This window comes from Eleutherodactylus coqui, chromosome 9 (assembly GCF_035609145.1).
Source record: "Eleutherodactylus coqui strain aEleCoq1 chromosome 9, aEleCoq1.hap1, whole genome shotgun sequence".
Taxonomy (NCBI): Eukaryota; Metazoa; Chordata; class Amphibia; order Anura; family Eleutherodactylidae; genus Eleutherodactylus; species Eleutherodactylus coqui.
In genome coordinates, this window is record NC_089845.1 from 35,074,831 (window position 1) to 35,097,415 (window position 22,585).

The following is a 22,585-nucleotide window of genomic DNA, read 5'->3' on the forward strand; positions in this document are numbered from 1 at the left end:
CATTTAAAAAGAGTTTTTAGCGTATAAAAATATGGTACCGTTTCCCAGCAGTATGCTTGGTTTAGGTATCGCATCTCTATAGTAGGGTTGGTTCTAGTACCATATCGATGTAGTCAGCGGCAGATCATTTTAAAACTTCATGAGAGCCAAGTAGATTTAATATTCTCCTGAGCACAGCGGATTTGGTGCAGATATTGTTTTGCGGATTTGCAGCCGATTTCACATCTCCAGTTGAAGGGGGTGTGGCCTATTGTGCGTCCACACCAAAATCTGCACAAAAATCCATATACAATAAAACTAGACTCTGCTAAGACCTGTCCACATTTAAAAAAAAGTAGCTGTGCCCGACGTAAACCTTGAAAAACTCAGAGTTTTGGCACTTACATCAAAACTGCAACTTTCTGGCAACACAGTTTTCGGACAGATTCTACATATGCTCCATTGTCTTTGATCACTTTTCTGTGGGCAGTTAACCACTTTAGTATCACTTTTTTTTATTTTCATTTTTTTCTCCCTGCCTTCCAGGAGCCATACCTTTCTAATTTTCCCGCTGACACAGCCATATGATGGCTTGTTTTTTGTGGGACCAGTTGTATTTTTTAATGGTACCATTTAATGTATCGTATAATGTATGTACCGTATATACCGGCGTATAAGGCGACGGGGCGTATAAGACGACCCCCCAACTGTCACCTTATACGCCGGTATACAGTGGAGAAAAAAAAAAAATTCATTACTCACCTCCCCCGGCGTTCTGTCGCGCTCCGGCAGGATGTCGCTCGCTCCTCGTCCCCGGCGCAGCATTGCTTTCTGAATGCGGGGCTTGAAATCCCCGCTTCCAGAAAGCTAATACACACGCCGACAGCCATGACATCATTGAATGGCTGTGATTGGCTAAAACACACGTGGCTTCAGCCAATCACACTATTCAATGACATCATTGAATGGCTGTGATTGGCTAAAACACACGTGGCTTCAGCCAATCACACTATTCAATGACATCATTGAATGGGTGTGATTGCTAACACGTGCGCCTTCAGCCAATCACAGCCATTCAATGCTGTAATGGCTGCCGGCGTGTGTACTAGCTTTCTGGAAGCGGGGATTTCAAGCCCCGCATTCAGAAAGCAATGCTGCGCCGGGGACGAGGAGCGAGCGACATCCTGCCGGAGCGCGACAGAACGCCGGGGGAGGTGAGTAATGAAATTTTTTTTTTTTACACTTTTTTTTTTTTGTATTACCGGCGCATAAGACGACCCCCAACTTCAGACCCGATTTTTCGGGGTTCAAAAGTCGTCTTATTTTTCAATGGGGATAAATTTAAAAAATTGAATTTGCACCAGTTTTGGTGGGCGTAGTTTATACAGTGTTGTATGTAAGATTACTCTGCTACCAAATGAATGGAGTTTTTGTTTGTTTTTCTATTTTTAAAAAGTAAAGAAAAATTTTTTTTTAGGGCTCATGCCCACGGCGCCCACCTAAAACGCCCATAATTACCACTCCGGATCCTCCGTACGCATCCCAAATGGAGAGTCTGCGTGCATGACGCGACGGCAGTGTCAGATCATGCAGCAGGCGGCGGGTGGGGCCGCATATTCACACGATACTTCCGCTGTGCTACAGCGGAAGTATAGTGTGACGGCTGGCTTCCATTGACTACAATGGAAGCCAGCAGTGCATATTCTCGCGGCATTTGGAACATGTCGCAGTTTATTTCACGCTGTGGAATTCCGTAGCGTGAACATTGAGCTATTAGGTTCAATGAATGAATGGCTCGCAGCTCAGCCAATCAGAGCAATCTCTTGCTGGAGGCGTGGTCTTGAAACTCTGTTTCTAGCAAGAAATGCTAGAACCTAATAGCTCTGGGGCAACGCCGCGGATTTCTGCTGCGTACAACGCGATGGAAATCCGGCTGCGGGCGTTAGCCCTTAAACCAAAATTGCTTTCTGTTGTCATATTCTGAGATCTGTAACCCTTTTAATTTTTTTGCCCATAGGGCAGTGTTAGACCTCCTACAGACTATTTTTTATAGCTTTTAGCGCTGCCTTTTCAGCATTGCGCTAAACGCTGTACAACGCTCCTATTCATTTCAATGGGGCTGTTCACACAAGCGTCAAAACGCTGCACTTAGGCCTTAGGGCTGCTTTTTTTTGTGTGGAGTGAACTCTAGTTTTTACTAGTGCCACTTTGGGTTACATACGTCTTTTTGATCAGTTTTTATTAAAAAAAAAAAAAAATCCCGCATACTGACAGTCTGTCTTGTTTTAGGATTCCAAAAAAAGCTAAAAAAACTACTTTTTAAAAAAATTTATAGTTTTTTATTTTACAAATTATTATGTATACACTAAAATAAAGCAGGAGAACGGGTTCCTCATTTTGTTTCAGATGTTTTCATATATAATATGTATAGTTTGGGATTACAGGGCACAGTGACTGTGAGGGTTATGAACATGAAAACTTATATATGTATACATTTCATCCATCTGTGATATACGTTTCCGGAGGCTTTAGGCCTGAATTGTATACATTAAATGCTTGTACATTTAGGTTAGTACTTAATTACATTAAGTAGAGGTGTAATCTTAAATGTCCATCATGTCTCCAAGATCTTGTTTATTTCGTTACACTGATCAAAAGGTTGTGTGGAATGCTTTGTTCTTGACTGCTGTCTAGGTAGGGCATGTGATTAAAATGTAGATTGTAAGGATACCAGACAGGGAGTCTACATTCAAATAAATAAAGCATTGTTTATAGAGAAGACACAATTATTTATCAGTAAAACAGGTCGACCTCTGTAAAGCAGTTCAACCTCTGTAACACTAGCCTACTGATACGCCTACTGATACGCCTACTATTTTTTGTATAAGAAATGACAATGTACAGAATAAAGATAGATTGCTCTAAGACACGACTGTGATGCCTGTGTCTATTGCTTTCTCACGGTGGCCGCCATAACCACCTCTGATTTGGAGCCCCACAGCATATTAACGTAACATGGATTTATCCCTAACAGTGACGCTTTTGGTTGGCATCGGCTTTGGGTCATTGACATTGTCTTTTTTTTATAGAGCTGATCTGGGTCTGCTGGGACACCTGGCGGTCACGTGATCACTGGGTCAAAAAGTGGAAGTAACACTTCCGCTTTCTCTCTTTAGTACATAGCACTCATTTAGAAAACAGAAGGCAGAAGCGGTTAAAAAACATGCTCTGTCTTCTCCTCCAGATCCTCCACTGTTACTGAACCCCAAAAGGCCAGCATGACGTTAAAGACTATGCAAAGCTGAAGGCTGAGATACTGGCTCGACTGGGGATCACGGCTTCTATCCATGCCTGAAAGGTACATAACTGGCGCTACAAGGTTGACCAACCTGCCAGGTCCCAGATGTTTGATCTTTTCCACCTGGTCAAGAAATAGCTGGAACCAGAGGTCTGCACACCAACCCAGACTGTGGAGAGCATAGTGATTGATCACTACGTCCGCACCCTCCCTGTGGAGTTACAATGCTGGGTTGCACATGGAGACCCCAAAAATGCCAACTAGATGGTTGACTTTGTGGACTGATATGTTGCAGCTGAGGACTATCTCCGTGACCACCCGGCGACCCAGACCTTCCCATGGACTGTTTGGCCTACTGCTGGTAAGAGATTTCCATTTACTGGGGAAGGAGGCATGTGTGTGTGATGTGCATGTACCAGAGCTGTGTGTGTGCATGATGTGCATGTACCAGAGCTGTGTGTATGATGTGCATGTACCAGAGCTGTGTGTGACGTGCATGTACCAGAGCTGTGTGTGACGTGCATGTACCAGAGTTGTGTGTGTGGCGTGCATGTACCAGAGCTGTGTATGTGTGACATACATATATCAGAGCTGTGTGTGATGTACATGTAGCAGAGCTGTGTGTGTGTGATGTACTGTACCAGAACTGTGCATGTGTGTGATATACATGTACCAGAACTGTGCATGTGTGTGACATACATGTACCAGAACTGTGCATCTGTGTGACATACACATACCAGAGCTGTGTGTGATGTACATGTACCAGAGCTGTGTGTGTGATGTACATGTAGCAGAGCTGTGTGTGTGTGACATGGGTATAGCAGAGCTTTGTGTATGTGTGACATGCATGTAGCAAAGCTGTGTGTGATGCGCATGTAGCAGAGCTATCTATTATCAAACACCCTAAAGCAGTGACGGTGATGTCATCACAGGTCTTAAATCAGCAGGTCCTAAAACAGCAGCCGCGTGCTTACAACTCTAATCCATTTCACTATATTACATTAGTAAGTGGCACATTGTGCCACCAGAAACATTGGTGCTATAATTTACTAATAATTACTATTCTTATATATAGACTAACTAAAATTAATGAACAAGTGGTTGAACAATTGGCCGTACCCAGGTCATATGGACATAAGGTCCTGGATATAGCACATAGTCATGTACTTGTGGGACCCTTGAGGATTGATAAAAAACAGGACCGAGTCTTAGGCCCCCTGCACATGGGCGGAAATTCTGCAGCGGGATTTCCGCCCCTGCCCGCCTGCATAGGATTGCATTACAATATGCAATCCTATGCAGACGGCCGCGATTTGTCTGCGTGAAAATGCATGCGGAAAACAAATCAGGGAAATGCTCTATTTCTGTGCAGGTCGCACTGCTGGGCCACCGGCTCCACTCTGCGTATCCACCGGCTGGCCGGCAGCCGGCACATCACAGAGCTGGAGCTGTGGGAGAGGTGAGTGCCGCGCTGGTCCCTGCAGGGGCTCGGGTCGGGTTCCGCTGCAAGAATTCCCGCAGCGGGATCCGACTCGGCCGTCTGCAGGCGGCCTTACAAAGGTTCTACTGGTTTGGTATATACAAAGAAATAAAGTAATATTGTGAATCTTGCCCAATGTATCACAACCCGTTTGTTCCCCTCCCCATTATCGAGGTGCCATTTGAAAGAATTGGGATGAATCTAGTGGGTCCCATAGTCAAATCGGCAAGACGACATCAGTATATCCTGGTGGTGCTAGATTATGCTACACAATATCCTGAAGCTGTCCCTTTAAAAATACTACCACCAAAAGAATTGCACTGGAATTGTCCATGTTTTCCAGGACAGGGATTCCTAAAGAAATCGTAACTTACTTGGATGAAGCAAAACAAAGAGAAAAACACAAGGGTGACAAGATGGTTCTTGTCACTACAGTGTGGTAGGAGGACTTATCAGCTATTGTTTCTCAGTTATCAGCCCGAAGGCTGGAGCATATTATATATTGTTCTGCTTATTACATATGTATCTACCAAATGAAATGTAGCTCCTGTATACTTCCCTTCCCTTCCCTTATTAACTTCCCTTCCTCTTCCTATAAAACGTAGTTGAATAAAAGATCTTTTCCTCTAACAAAAGTACATACAGTCTACTGAGCTATGTATCTAATCCTCTCCTGTGTGATACTGTCTGCTGAGCTATGTATCTAATCCTCTCCTGTGTAATACTGTCTGCTGAGCTATGTATCTAATCCTCTCCTGTGTGATACTGTCTGCTGAGCTATGTATCTAATCCTCTCCTGTGTGATACTGTCTGCTAAGCTATGTATCTAATCCTCTCCTGTGTGATACTGTCTGCTGAGCTATGTATCTAATCCTCTCCTGTGTGATACTTTCTCACAAATTGTAGCTAAAGAACACTGTGTACATAGCATACCAGGAGGATTGTAGCTGCAAATCCTTACTTTCCTTACTAATGGTTCATTTAGACGGGACAAAGGTTGGGCAAAGGATGCCCGACACTTGTCCCCGCATACACTCGCTCCTGTGCTGCTGCGCGGGAGCTACGGTAGTATCGCTAGCTCGCTCATAGAGCGGCCAGCAGGGGGCGGGGAGGCGGCAGGCGTTTAGGCAGCATAAATGATGGTCGATGAGTTGAATGATCATCGTTCAGTGTAAATAGCGGTCGTTCAGTATTGAACAATAGACAAAAAATTGTATTCAGGAGCACTCACCATAACCTTTAAGGGGGGGTTTCTTCCACACACAGGGTACTGCACGCCTAACTGGGAATTAATCCTAATCCCACAGGTTAACAAAGTAGAAAGAGAAAATAGGCAGAAGAGTCCAAATCTTCAGGTGCAATAAAAAACTTGTATTTTCATCAGAACATCACATCATCAATAGAGATGAGCGAGCGTACTCGGAAAAGCACTACTCGCTCGAGTAATTTGCTTTATCCGAGTATCGCTGTGCTCGGGTCTGTAGATTCGGGTGCCGGCACGGAGCGGGGAGCTGCAGGAGAGAGCGGGGAGGAACGGAGGTAAGATCTCTCTCTCCCTCTCTCCCGCCCGCTCTCCCCTGCTCCCCGCTGCGACTCACCTGTCAGCCGCAGCGGCACCCGAATCTTCAGACCCGAGCACAGCGATACTCGGATAAAGCCAATTACTCGAGCGAGTAGTGCTTTTCCGAGTACGCTCGCTCATCTCTAATCATCAACCATCTATGTAACGGTCGAAACGTCGCTGTGTCTTTTGATGATGTGATGTTCTGATGAAAATACAAGTCGTTTATTGCACCTGAAGATTTGGACTCTGCTGCCTATTTTCTCTTTCTGTTCAGTATTGAACGGCTGCTATGTTAAGTCAATGGAGAGGGTCGGGGGAGTGCAAGGACAGACAATTCCTGCAGCCGCCCTGCTGTGAGCCAGAGATACTATTAGTGGTAACTTTTAATAAGCCTGCCTACACACTATATAAACTTGTGTATGTGATGTAATAGTCACTCAGAGATTTGAGAACATACGTGTCCCTCTGAGAGACAAGTGTCGATACTGTAATAAAAAGATTAACTTCCTATGTTATCCTGGGTGTGGCATCAGATGTTGGATCATACATCAACAGAACTTTATTTGTCCTCGAGTATAGACCCAGCATGTCTCAGGGTAAGGGCTGACACCCACTGGCGTTTTTTTTCTCTATTGCGATGCGAGAGCAAGTAAAAACTCTCGCCTCGCAGCGCGAGAAAAAAGCCGGGATGATGCCGGAATATCGCCAGTCTTTCCAATGGAGCTAGCGGTAGCAGCGCTAGCCCCATTGAAAAGATAGGGAGAATACCGGCAAACCCTGCAGTATGATTTTTGGGGAAGAGCTTGACATATAAGCCCTTCCCTGAAAATCATCATTAAGTGGTAAAAAAAGAAAAAAATATGTACTCACCTCTCCGTTGCTCAGACACGTCCTTTGGCTGGCTCCCTGACACTGCTATCCAGCACTTTCAGCAGGCGGAGATTTAAAAATCCCCGCCTCCTGAAAGGGCTGTTCTAATTGGCTCAGCGCTTAGCCAATAACAGCTGGTGCTTAGATATTGGCTGAGCGCTCAGCCAATTACAGCTAGTGCTTAGCTATTGATTCATGAATGCTATTCATTCATTGAAAGCAGTGGTTTGTGGCAAACCCTGCAGTATGATTTTCGGGAAAGGGCTTGAAATATAAGCCCTTTCCTGAAAATCATCATTAAGTGGTAAAAAAAGAAAAAAATTTACTCACCTCTCCGCCGCGTCCTCCGGCTGGCTACCCGACACTGCTGTCCAGCACTTTCAGCAGGCGGGGATTTCATGAATAGCTAAGCACTAGCTGTAATTGGCTGAGCACTCAGCCAATAGCTAAGCACTAGCTGTAATTGACTGAGCGCTCAGCCAATCAGCACAGGCCTTTCAGGAGGCAGGGATTTTTAAATTCCCGCCTGCTGAAAGTGCTGGACAGCAGTGTTGGGGAGCCAGCCGGAGGATGTGTCTGAGTGGCGGAGAGGTGAGTAAACTTTTTTCCTCTTTTTTACCACTTAATGATGATTTTCAGGGAAGGGGTTAAATTTCAAGCCCTTCCCCGAAAATCATACTGCAGGGTTTGCCACAAACCACAGCTTTCAATGGGACCAGCAGCAACGCCGATCCCATTGAAAGCAATGGGATAGCATGCTGCACTTCTGCCACAGCTGTCACAGCTGTGGCAGAAGTCCGCATTATTCTCCCTATCTTTTCAATGGAGCTAGCGCTACTGCCACTGGCCCCATTGAAAAGACTGGCGATATCCCGGCCTCATCACGGCGTCTTTCTTGCGCTGCGAGGCGAGTGTTTTCCCTTGCTCTCGCAGCGCAAGAGAGAATAAAACGTCAGCCTTATACCGATGTGTTATCTAGAATGCACTGCATGGTAGCTAAAGTGGCTGGTCTAGAGAAGAGGTAGGGAGGTGGTGGTGGGGGGGTAAGAGTAGACATGTACAAGGAAATGTACTGGAGAGAGTGTACATTTCACCCAAATACTTAGCCTTGGGGAGATAAAACTCCAGTACAGATCTTTCTATTGGGTCCCAGTGAGCTCAGCTTGATGCACTGGGACATAAAAAGCTGCAAGTTCAGGCAGTCAGGGTCAAAGCCTGGAGTGAGCACATCTACCATGATGAACTTCTGCTGTTTGCTGACCATTGCTGCAAGTTAGTAGTAAGGGAAAGAACTACTCCTTGGTTAGCACTTTGACGGGCAAGCATTTGTTTTGTTGATTGCAGAAAGTGTATGTGTTGCTAGTGCGATTGTTTTCCACTGGGTGTTCCATTATTGTTGAATATTCGAGAAACTAGAGTTATTCAAACTTTTACATGGACTGAGTATGCCGATGTGTCATCGCTGATCCCCACCCCTCATGCAGACATTGCTACATGCCATATACCTTTATTTCACTGCATTTGGTCATATGTTTGCATCTCCAATATCTCTGCCTAGCCGTAGCAGCTAGAAAGATCTCTTGCTATTGGTCAGCCACTATGTGGTACGTTTTACCCTGATTGGCAAAAGATGCAAGAAAGTTCTGGAAGGGAAGCTGATATAACGCCCTGCATCCCCTGTTGGAGGGCAGTTAGTCGGTCAGTCAGTTAAAGAGACAGTCAGTCATTCAGGCAGAGAGAGCAGAGAGTGTGTGGAGTAGGAGCAGAGTATGAAATGACTTATCTGTTCCCAGAGCACCTGAAAACTACATCTTGGATAAGGTACAAGCGTGAATGTGAAGAGTCATGTGCAAGAGAGAAACCGGGGTCTCCCAGATTAAGTCACTAATATGATTAGGCTGTCGACAGTTATATACCAAAATGTTCCCCAGACTTGTAGAAGAGATAATTCTTGGAGAAACTGTGGATTTTACAAGTGCAGTAATATCTTGGGTTGCGAGTGCCTCAGCTTGCGAGCTTCTTGACTTGCGAGCAGGCTCTCTCACGAATTTTTGCTCTGACTTAAAAGCAAAAACTTGGGTTACGAGCCTGCTTCGCATTCCATGCGGGGAGCAGAACGAATTAATGCTGTTTCCATTCATTTCAATGGGGAAACTGGTTTTGACATACGAGTATTTTGGGTTAAGAGCTTCATCACAGAACAGATTAAACTCTTAACTCGAGGCACCACTGTACTGTGATTTGTGGTAAAGATTGGCTGGAATCTGTTACTAAATGCTTAGTAAATTTCTAGTTTCTGTTTTCACAAGTTGGCGGCCTCTGACTTATTTGTCCTGCACTAAACACCTCAGTAACCTAAAACAATACCTACCAGGGTGTCTGAATGCTGCAGGAAACCACTATAAGCACCATTATTTATTCGTAGTATAACCAGGTAGCAGGCAGAGTACAAAGCTGCCCTCACTCTAGAATACTACAAATTGATGTCATGAACTACAACCACTAACTATTACCTTAATTTGTAGCATAGCTGGCTGGGAGTCCCTAGCCATGGTAATATTACCCAAACTGATCCCCATTTCCCGAGCTCACTACAGACATACCTCTAAGACATAATCAAAGAGATTTCATCCAGTTACCAGAGTCTGAGAGGGAGCGCATTATTGGGATGTGAGAAGTTGGATGGTCGTATCGACAAATTGCCGACCACCTGGGCCATTCTGACCAGACTACTAGGAGGTGTTGGAACCAGTGGATGTGTGAGAACACACAAGGTGACCGGGCTCAGGACACCCTACAGACCACCAGTAGAGAGGAGCGGCTGACCAGCCTGTTAGGAGGTGTTGGAACCAGTGGATGCGTGAGAACACACAAGGTGACCGGGCTCAGGACACCCTCAGCAGACCACTAGTAGAGAGGATTCTCTCACAAGCGCGTGCAGCTCCAACTGTTTTGTTGTCCGCCATCTAGACAGGTGGCACCATCATTACAGGCCCCGTGTCTGTCGGAATTATTTCCAGGCACCCATTACATGTATGGCCTTTGACACCCACCCACTATCTACTCCATTTGTAGTGGAGTCATGAAGAACAAAATTGGGTTGCGATAGAATGGAACTGGGTGCCATGTTCGAGTCTGGAGATCTAGGGGTGAGCACCTCAATCCTGCCTTTGCTCGTGTGATGGTATGGGGGTCCATCACCTACGACAGTTGGTAAACCCTAGTAGTGCTATGAGGCACAACGACAGCTCAACGATATATTAAGGACATCCTGCAGCCTTGAGTCATTTTCCATCAGAATAATGCTCAGGCACACACAGCAAAGGTATCACAGGAATTCCCCCACAACATTGCCACTGTTAAGTGATCTGCACGGTCACCAGATTTATTATCAATGGAAAATGTATGGAACCTTCTGGGATGCCAACTTCAAGAGCCTATGAGTGTGTACAATATAGAGGCTCAGTTACAGCAAATATGGAGCGATATGCTGCAGCATACCATACAGAACCTGTATGCCTCTAAGCACACCCATATCACATCTTGTATCCAAGCTAGAGGTGGCCCAACAAGATACTAGAGCCTCCATACCCACCTATAGCACATCTTGGATCCAAGCTAGAGGCAGCCCAACAGGATACTGGAGCCTCCATGCACACCCATAGCACATCTTGTATTCAAGCTAGATTCAGCGGAACAAGGTACTAGAGCCTCTATGCGCGCCCATATGACATCTTTTATGCAGGCTACAAGCAGCCCAACATGTATGAGAGCCTCCATACTGTCCGGTATCATATATTTTGTCCAAGTTAGACGTGGCCCAAAAGGGTACTGGAATAACCGTGCTTGCCTATATAACATCCTGTATCCAAGCTACAGTTGGCGCAATAAGGTACTAAAGCCTACATGCTCAATCGCATCAAATCTAGTGTCCAAGCTAAAGGTGGCCCAAGAGGGTACTAGAGCCTCCATGCCCACCTGTAATAGATCTTGTATACAAACTAGAGCCTCCATGCCCACTCATGACACGTCTTGTATCCAAGCTAGAGGCGGTAAAGCGTAAAGGATAATAGAGCCTCTATGCCTGCCCGTATCACATTTTGTATGCAAGCTAGAGGAAGCGTAACAGGGTACTAGAGCCTTCATGCCTGCAAGTATCACATCTTGTATCCAAGCTGGAGGTGGAAAAACAGGGTAATAGAACCTCCATACTCACCTGTGACACATCTTATTCCAAGCTAGAGCCTCCACTACTGATTGTTACACATCTTGTATCCAAGCTAGAGGCGGTAAAACTGGGTACTAGACCCTGCATGCCCGCCCATATCACATCTTTCATCCAAGCTAGAGGCAGCCAAACAGGGTACTAGAGCCTCTATGCCAGCCCATATAACATTTTGTATTAAAGCTAGAGGCGATACAACAGGGTACTAGAGCCTCCATGCCCCCAGCATCACATCTCATATCCAAGCTAGAGGTGGCTCAACACGGTAATAGAGCCTCCATGCCTGCCCGTATCACATATTTCACCCAAGCTAGAGGTGGCTCAACAGGGTACTAGAGCTTCTATGCCCATCCATATCACATTTTGCATCCAAGCAAGTGGCAGCCAAACAGGGTACTAGAACCCATATCACATCTTTCATCCAAGCTAAAGGTGGCCCAACGTTGTACTAAAGCCTCCATGCCCTCCTATATCACATCTTGTATCCAAGTTAGAAGTGGACCAACAGGGTACTAAAGCCTCCATGTTCCCAGTATCAAAATTTGTATCCAAGCTAGAAGAGACCCAACAGGGTACTACACCCTCTATACCCCCAGTATCGCATCTTGTATCCAAGCTAGAGGCAGCCCAACAGGGAACTAGAGCACACTCATATAACATCTTGTAACCAAGCTAGAGACGGCCCAACAGGTTAGTAGAGCCTTCATGCCCCTGTATCACATCTTATATCTAAGCTAGAGGAGGTACAACAGGGTACTAGTGTCTCCATGCCCGCCTATATGACATATTGTATCCAAGCTAAAGGCGGACAAAGAGGGTAATAGATGCTCCATACCCACTTGCATCACATCTTCCATCCAAGCTAAAGATGGACAAACAGGGTACTAGAGCCTCTATGCCCACCCGTATCACATCTCTTAACCAAGCTAGAGATGGCCAAACAGGGTACGAAAGCCTCCATGCTTTCCAATATCACACCTTGTATACAAGCTAGAGGCGGTCAACAGGCGTACTAGAGGCTCCACGCCCATCCGTATCACATCTTGCATCCAAGCTAGCGATGGCCAAACAGGGTGCTAGAGCCTCTATGCCTGCCGATATCACATCTTGTATCCAACCTAAAGGGCATCCCAACAGAGTAGTAGAGCTTCCATTCCCGTTTGTATCACATCTTTCAACCAAACTAGAGACAGCCCAACAGGGTACTAGAGCCTTAATGTCCACCAGTATCACATCTTTCATCCAAGCTAAAGGCGACCCAACAGGGTACTAGAGCCTTCATGCCCCCATATCACATCTTGCATCTCAGCTAGAGGAGGTACAGAAGAGTACTAAAGCCTCCATGCCTGCCCATTTCACATCTTTCATCCAAGCTAGATGTGGCCCAACAGGGTACTAGAGCCTTAATGTCCACCAGTATCACATCTTTCATCAAAGCTAGAGGCGACCCAACAGGGTACTAGAGCCTTCATGCCCCCATATTACATCTTGTATCTCAGCTAGGGGAGGTACAGAAGAGTACTAAAGCCACCATGCCTACTAGTAACACATTTTGCATCCAAGCCAGAGGTGGTACAACAGGATACTGGAACGTCCGTGCATGCTTGTATCACATGTTGTATCCAAGCTAGACGCAGATTAACAGGGTACTACAGTCTCCATGCCTGTCCGTATAACATTGCGTATCCAAGCTAGAGGAAGCCCAACAGGGTACTGGAGTCTCCGTACCCATTTGAATCACATCTTTTATCCAAGGTAGAGGCGTCCCAACGTGGTACTAGAGCCCCCATGCGAGCCCATATCATATCTTGTATTAAAGATAGAGATGGCCTAACAGGGTAATGGAGCCTCCATGCCCCCGGTGTCTCATCTTGTATCCAAGGTGGAGGCAGTACAACAGGGTACTAGAGCCTCTATGCCTACTCCTATCACATCTTGTATCCAAGTTAGAGGAGGCTCTATACCCACTTGCATCACATCCTGTATACAAGCTAGAGGAGGCTCAACTGGGTACTAGAATCTACATGACTGTCCATATCACATATCTCATCCAAGCTAGAGGTAACCCACAGGGTACTAGAGCCTCCATGCCCCCAGTATCACATCTTATTTTTAAGCTAGAAGCAGACTACCGGGGAATAGAGCTGGCATGCCCGCTCATATCACATATTTCATTCAAGCTAGATGTGGCCCAACAGGGTACTAGAGCCTCCATGCCCACCCATATCACATATTTCATCAAAGCTAGAGGCGACCCAACAGGGTAGTAGAGCCTTGATGACCTCGTATCACATCTTGTATCTCAGCTAGAGTAGATACAGCAGAGTACTAAAGCCGCCATGCCTGCCTGTAACACATTTTGCATAGAGACTCCATGCATTCTCATATCATATCTTGTATCCAAGCTAGAGGAAGCCCAAGAGGGTACTGGAGTCTCCATACCCATTTAAATCACATCTTTGATTCAAGGTAGAAACGTCCCAACAGAATACTAGAGCCCCATGCGTGACCGTATCATATCTTGTATTCAAACTAAAGATGACCTAACAGGGTACTAGAGCCTCCATGCCCCCGGTATCACATCTTGTATCCAACTAGAGGCGGTAAAACAGGATACTAGAGCATCTATGCCTGTCTCTATCACATCTTGTAGCTAAGCTAGAGAAGGCACTATACCCACTCGCATCACATCCTGTGTCCAAGCTAGAGGAGGCCCAACGGGGTACTAGAATCTCCATGCCCATCTGTATCACATCTATCATCCAAGCTAAACACAACCCAACAGGGTAGTAGAGCTTTCATGCCTGCCGATATCACATGTTGTATCCAAGCTAGAGGCGGTGTAACAGGGTACTAGAGCCTCAATGTCCAACCGCCACATATCTTCATCCAACCAACCGGGTACTAGAATCTCCATGCCCGCCCATATGACATCTTCTATACAAGCTAGAGGTTGTACCACAGGGTTCTTGAACCTCCACGCCCGCCCAAATTACATCATGTATCGAAGCCAGAGGTGGTGTAACAGGGTACTAGAGCCTCCATGCCCAACCATCACACATCTTGCACCCAAGCTCGAGGCATTAAAGCAGAGTACTAGAGCCACTATGACTGCCCATATCACATCTTGCATTTAAGATACTGAGGAGAATCCACCTGACCTCTATGTGTATATACTGAGGAGAATCTACCTCACCTCTCTGTGCATATACTGAGGGGAATCTACCTCACCTCTCAGTGTATATACTAAGGAGAATCTACCTCACCCCTCTGTGTATATACTGAGGAGAATCTACCACACCTCTATGTGTATATACTGAGGAGAATCTACCTCACCTCTATGTGTATATATTGAGGAAAATGTACCTCACCTCTATGTGCATAGACTGAGGAGAATCTACCTCACCCCTCCTTGTATATACTGAGGAGAATCTACCTCACCTCTGTGTGTATATACTGAGGAGAATCTACCTCACCTCTGTGTGTATATACTGAGGAGAATCTACCTCATCCCTCTGTGTATATACTGAGGAGAATCTACCTCATCCCTCTGTGTATATACTGAGCAGAAGCTACCTTACCTCTGTGTGCAGATACTGAGGAGAATCTACCTCACCTCTCTGTGTATATACTGACTGGAATCTACCTCACCTCTCTGTGTATATACTGAGGAGAATCTACCTCACTTCTCTGTGTATATACTGAGGAGAATCTACCTCACCTCTCTGTGTATATACTGAGCAGAATCTACCTCACCCCTGTGTGTATATACTGAGGAAAATCTCCCTCACCTCTGTGTGTATATACTGAGGAGAATCTCCCTTACCTCTGTGTGTATATACTGAGGAGAATCTACCTCACCTCTCTGTGTATACACTGAAGAAAATCTACCTCACCTCTATGTGTATATACTGAGCGGAATCTACCTCACCTCTGTGTGTACATACTGAGCAGAATCTACCTCACCTCTATGTGTATATACTGAGGAGAATCCACCTCACCTCTTTGTGTATATACTGAGGAGAATTTACCTCACCTATCTGTGTATATACTGAGGAGAATCTACCTCACTTCTATGTGTATATACTGAGGAGAATCTACTTCACCTCTCTGTGTATATATTGAGGAGAATCTACCTCACATGTGTGTATATACTGAGGAGAATCTACCTCACCTTTATGGGTATATACAGAGGAGAATCTACCTAACCTCTATGCGTATATACTGAGGAGAATCTACCTCACCTCTATGTGTATATACTGAGGAGAATCTACCTCAACTCTGTGTGTATATACTGAGGAGAATCTACCTAATCTCTCTGTGTATATACTGAGGAGAATCTACCTCACCTCTCTGTGTATATACTGAGGAGAATCTACCTCACCTCTCTGTGTATATACTGAGGAGAATCTACTTTACCTCTCTGTGTATATACTGAGGAGAATCTATCTCACCTGTATGCGTATATATACGAAGGAGAATCTACCTCACCTTTATGTGTATATACTGAGGGGAATCTACCTCACCTCTCTTTGTATATACTGAGGAGAATCTACCTCACCTCTATGCGTATATACTGAGGAGAATCTACCTCACCTCTATGCGTATATACTGAGGAGAATCTACCTCACCTCTCTGTGTATATACTGAGGAGAATCTACCTCACCTCTCTGTGTATATACTGAGGAGAATCTACCTCACCCCTGTGTGTATATATTGAGGAAAATCTCCCTCACCTCTGTGTGTATATACTGAGGAGAATCTCCCTTACCTCTGTGTGTATATACTAAGGAGAATCTACCTCACCTCTCTGTGTATACACTGAAGAAAATCTACCTCACCTCTATGTGTATATACTGAGCGGAATCTACCTCACCTCTGTGTGTACATACTGAGCAGAATCTACCTCACCTCTATGTGTATATACTGAGGAGAATCCACCTCACCTCTATGTGTATATACTGAGGAGAATCTGCCTCACCTATCTGTGTATATACTGAGGAGAATCTACCTCACTTCTATGTGTATATACTGAGGAGAATCTACTTCACCTCTCTGTGTATATATTGAGGAGAATCTACCTCACATGTGTGTGTATACTAAGGAGAATCTACCTCACCTTTATGGGTATATACTGAGGAGAATCTACCTAACCTCTATGCGTATATACCGTACTGAGGAGAATCTACCTCACCTTTTTCGGGTATATACTGAGGTGAATCTACCTAACCTCTATGCGTATATACAGAGGAGAATCTACCTAACCTCTATGCGTATATACAGAGGAGAATCTACCTAACCTCTATGCATATATACTGAGGAGAATCTACCTCACCTCTATGTGTATATACTGAAAAGAATCTACCTAATCTCTCTGTGTATATACTGAGGAGAATCTACCTCACCTCTCTGTGTATATACTGAGGAGAATCTACCTCACCTCTCTGTGTATATACTGAGGAGAATCTACCTCACCTCTCTGTGTATATACTGAGGAGAATCTACCTCACCTCTCTGTGTATATACTGAGGAGAATGTACTTTACCTCTCTGTGTATATACTGAGGAGAATCTACCTCACGTCTATGTGTATATACAGAGTAGAATCTACCTCACCTGTATGCGTATATATACAGAGGAGAATCTACCTCACCTGTATGTGTATATACTGAGGAGAATCTACCGGACCTCTATGTGTATATACTGAGGGGAATCTACCTCACCTCTCTTTCTATGTACTGAGGAGAATCTACCTCACCTCTATGCGTATATACTGAGGAGAATCTACCTCAGCTCTCAGTGTATATACTGAGGAGAATCTACCTCACCTCTGTGAGTATATACTGAGGAGAATCTATCTCACCTCTATGTGTATATACTGAGAAGAAGCTACCTCACCTCTATGTGTATATACTGAGGAGAATCTACCGGACCTCTATGTGCATATACTGAGAGGAATCTACCTCACCTCTATGTGTATATACTGAAGAGAATCTACCTCACCTCTATGTGTATATACTGAGGAGAATCTACCTCACCTCTGTGTGTATATACTGAGGAGAATCTACGTCACCTCTATGTGTATATACCGAGAAGAATCTACCTCACCTCTATGTGTATATACTGAAGAGAATCTACCTCCCCATTATGTGTACATACTGAGGAGAATCTACCTCACCTCTGTATGTATATATACTGAGGAGAATCTACCTCACCTCTCTGTGTATATACTGAGGAGAATCTACCTCACCTCTCTGTGTATATACTGAGGAGAATCTACCTCACCACTGTGTGTATATACTGAGGAAAATCTCCCTTACCTCTGTGTGTTTATACTGAGGAGAATCTCCCTTACCTCTGTGTGTATATACTGAGGAGAATCTACCTCACCTCCCTGTGTATATACTGAGGAGAATCTACTTTTCCTCTCTGTGTATATACTGAGGAGAATCTACCTCACGTCTATGTGTGTATACAGAGTAGAATCTACCTCACCTGTATGCGTATATATACAGAGGAGAATCTACCTCACCTCTATGTGTATATACTGAGGAGAATCTACCGGACCTCTATGTGTATATACTGAGAGGAAGCTACCTCACCTCTCTGTGTATATACTGAGGGGAATCTACCTCACCTCTCTGTGTATATACTGAGGAGAATCTACCTCACCTCTATGCATATATACTGAGGAGAATCTACCTCACCTCTATGTGTATATACTGAGGAGAATCTACCTCACCTCTGTGAGTATATACTGAGGAGAATCTATCTCACGTCTATGTGTATATACTAAGGAGAATCTACTGGACCTCTATGTGTATATACTGAGAGGAATCTACCTCACCTCACTGTGTATATACTGAGGGGAATCTACCTCACCTCTCTGTGTATATACTGAGGAGAATCTACCTCACCTCTATGTGTATATACTGAAGAGAATCTACCTCACCTCTCAGTGTATATACTAAGGAGAATCTACCTCACCTCTATGTGTATATACTGAAGAGAATCTACCTCACCTTTATGTGTATATACTGAAGAGAATCTACCTCACCTCTGTGAGTATATACTGAGGAGAATCTACCTCACCTCTATGTGTATATACTGAGGAGAATCTATCTCACGTCTATGTGTATATACTAAGGAGAATCTACTGGACCTCTATGTGTATATACTGAGAGGAATCTACCGCCATGGACTGCAGGGAAGGGGTTGCAACGTCCAGTCTGGGGTTCAATTTAAATAAAAAGGGGTGTTACTTTTAAGGGTGTATATACACAACGGTGGTGGTGCCAAACTGTAATACGAGCAGTTTGTGGTGCTACAGGAGCAGTGAGTCGTGCAGAGTATTGGAGGAGGCCCAGTAGTAGCACCGGAGCACTTTGCCACATTCCAGCAGTGGGCGGCCAGGACCGGTGAGCGGTGCAGAGCGGCGGGGGCGCACTTTAATGACCGGAGCAGTTGGCCAGTGGTGTATGCCTGGTAATAGGAATCTGTAAGGCTGACCCTCCAGCTCTGCCACAATGTTATGCTAATCCTCCAGCCCAGGCAACAAAAATCTACACACTCCTAGGACCTACATGAAGGTAGCTGTAGGGGTGTGACAGTGGCATTCCTGCATCCAAGCCCTGGCACACCCCTAGCTTCAGGTGGCGTCAAGATACAATAATACCCATATATACACCTTGCAGAGGAGGGCTGACATGACTATATACAGTATATTTACCTGTACACCATGCAGGGGAGGGCTGACATGACTATATACAGTATATAGATACACCTTGCTGGGGAGGGCTGACACGACTATATACAGTATATATATATATACACCTTGCAGGGGAGGGCTTACATGACTAAATACAGTATAGTAAAGACCTTGCAGAGGAGGGCTGACATGACTATATACAGTATATATATATACACCTTGCAGGGGAGGGCTGACACGACTATACACAGCATATATATACACTCCTCCGTCCTGCTAGGACTCCGAGCATCCCGTGGGGTCGGCTCCTGACTCCGGGCTGGCGTCACGTGCCCCTGGCCCCGCCCCCGGCCCTCCCCCCTCAGTCCCTTTGTTGTCAGCACACGTCCTCGCCCATCCGCGGCTGGTGACAGTCCCCGTGCTGCTGGAACAATAAGCCGGGCGACGGTGAGGGGCGGGAGGCTCCTGCTTTGGTCTCGCATGGCGCTGAGGACGGCCGGCTGCCTCTTGTGAGGTGCGGACACCGCTGGGGATGAAGAGCGCGCCGCTGCCGCCCCGTGCCATCATTGATGCCGCTGGCCCGCCCTACCCAGCCGGCAGCCTGCTCGCCATGGAGGGCTCGTCCGTCCCTGCCTGCCGGCGGCTGGCCCCTCTGGCTCTCTGGTCCACCTCCTCCGTGCTGGTCTTCTTCCTCGCCCTCTCCGGCGTCCAGGCGTCCAACCAGCTGCCCAGCGAGTGCCAGAGCGGCAGGGGCAAGGGCATCAACTGCTCAGGTACCGTGCCACCCCGTGCCCACTGTCTATATATGTAGACCCTGTGCCCACCGTGTGTATATAATGTATGTAGACCCTGTGCCCACTGTGTGTATATAATATCCCGTGCCCACTGTGTATGTATATATAATGTATAGACTCTGTGCCTACTGTGCGGGTGTAATGACAGACCTTGTGCCTGGTATATATATGTATGTATCCTGTGCCTACTTGTGCCTGTGCCTACTTGTGCCTATATATATATATATAATGGAGAGAGACCGACCCTGTGCTACTATGTGGATGTAATATATATATATACTAGCGTACCCGTCGCGCGTTGCTGCGAAGACAGACATACATTCGTTTTTATATATCTAGATGACGGCAGCAGCGACCACTGAGGTTTTGTAGGCCGCTGCTTCCCCCTTGCAGGCTGAATAAAATAGCCGTTGTGTGGAACATCCAATTTATCCGGCTGCTGTGGCATCTTGGGAAGATAGCCTAGTACATGTTTGCCCACTTCCAACTCCAATGGAGACTGACTGTAAATGGCTGGCGTGCTCTAGTATTTATGGTTCCAAGCTGTACGTGTCATTGCATACAGTCTGTCTATCTATCTATCTATCTGGGTTATTGCATACAGTCTATCTATCTATCTATCTATCTATCTATCTATCTATCTATCTATGACATCAGGAAATGAGAGAATTAGATTCCGTACGTAAAATTTGAACGCTAATTCTTTGGCGCTTTGAATTGAATAATCGAGTTGGGATGAGACATAAGGCCTTGCCCATAAGCATTCCCCAACCTCCAAGAACTGAACCTACCTACCTGAATGAGATTTTGTAGGCCGCTGCTTCCCCCTTGCGGGCTGAATAAAATAGCCGTTGGGTGGAACATACAATTTATCCGGCTGCTGTGGCTTCTTAGGAAGATATCCTAGTACTTGTTTACCCACTTCCAACTCCAATGGTAATTGGCTGGCGTGCTCTAGTGGTTCCAAGCTGTACGTGTCATAATAGAGCCTTAATGACATCACAATGCAGCTTTATAGAACATGTTGGGGCATGTTCAAGGGCGTCCGATGTTGATGACATCAGTGATGACATCACAATAGCAGGTGGCTTACTTATTCGATCTACGTGGGGGGGGGGGGCGTAACTTTCGACGAAGCTCGCGCGCCATTTATCGTAGGATATTTGTACTATGCCTATAATCTTCCCAGGAGTGTACTCAACAACTTCCCAAAGTTTCATGGCGATCGGATGAATGGTGTAGTAGCGCATAAAGGACAAACACGCACGCACGCACACACGCACGCACGCACGCACGCAGACAGACATACATTCAATTTTATATATATAGATATATGTATGTACAGACCTAATGCCTACTGTATGTATATATAGATTTTGTGCCTACTGTGTGGATGTAATTATAACCTGTGCTTAGTGTATATATATATATATAATGTGTATACCCTGTGCCTACTGCGTATACGTATATGTATACCCTGTGCCTACTGTGAATATATGTATATTGACCCTTTGCCTAGTGTGTGTATAATGTATATATTGTGTATACTCTGTGCCTCCTGTGTGGATGCCATATATATACCTTGTGCCTGCTGTATATAGAGACCCTGTGCCTAATATACATGATCTCGTGCCTAGTATTATATATTTATATATATATATATATATATATATATATACACTGTGCCTAGTATAATATATATATACCCTGTGCCTCGTGTGTGACTGTACATATACAGACATTATCAGTATCCACCAGGTGATCCGTGGAATAATCTCCCCTCCAAGTATACAATGTATCTCTCAGCACACACATAACTGGATACAATGTTGCGATGTGCCGGACCCGGCTCCAGTATTTACCAACAAGGTGTCTTCTTGTATCTGTGGACTCGCTGTAGACAAAGCCCAGCAGGACTATTGTCTTAGTATACCCCTGCGAACAATGGGCCGTGCGGCTCCCTGCGTGCTGTCACAGTGTGTAGGCAGATGATCCATCAGCGCCCGGCCGCTGGCAGGTGGATGGCAGGAGGCATTAATAAGCAAGCCGCACCCCTTGCTGGATTTGGCTGGGCACTTTCTGTAGCCCAGAATCGGCCACGTGACGCGACCCTCAGGACACAGAAAGATGGCTGCTGTGGGAGAAGTAATTGTATGCTTCTCTCATGTCCAGCTCTGGGGGGGCTTGTGCCCACCGCTGCCAGGCACGGAAGGGTGAACTGTGCTCTCCATCCAGATACATTGATGCACACCGGGGCGGCCGGCTCCTTGACTTAATGGGAAGTTTTGGTCAAGCTCATTTATTCGTGTTGGGATCATTTATTTTCCTCCCCTAAGGGGCACTTCCAGTGGCGTAATAACGGCAACGTCCGCTAATCACTCATCATGGTGGATTTCTTTATCAAAGTCTCCTGGATGCGAGGCGGCACCTAATATGTATTAATGCCAGCGCGTTGGCACTGAATGGAGTCATAAAATAAATGTAGCACTGATTTGTTTGCTCTGATATTAGGCAGAAGGACTCATCGCTGCGGACGTTCTGCTACTTGGTGGGGAAGTAACCCTTTGTTAGCTGTGCTGGGGTGTCAGTAATACGGAGAGATGTGGAGAGATATATATATATATACTGCTCTGCATTGTGGAGCAGCTCGGTCTGCAAAGCCATCTCC

At 45.6% G+C, this 22,585-nt stretch overlaps 1 protein-coding gene across 1 annotated transcript in view; it reads left to right on the forward strand.

The window, feature by feature from the left end:
• Positions 1-19,493: 19,493 nt before the first annotated feature.
• The window catches only part of TMEFF1 (transmembrane protein with EGF like and two follistatin like domains 1), a 186,935-nt gene continuing 183,843 nt past the window's right edge, over positions 19,494-22,585 (forward strand). Inside the window, exon 1 of the mRNA XM_066579221.1 lies at positions 19,494-19,896. Within this exon, the coding sequence (XP_066435318.1) occupies positions 19,656-19,896 (241 nt within the window). The 5' untranslated portion in view covers positions 19,494-19,655. The remainder of the gene's footprint in view (positions 19,897-22,585) is intronic.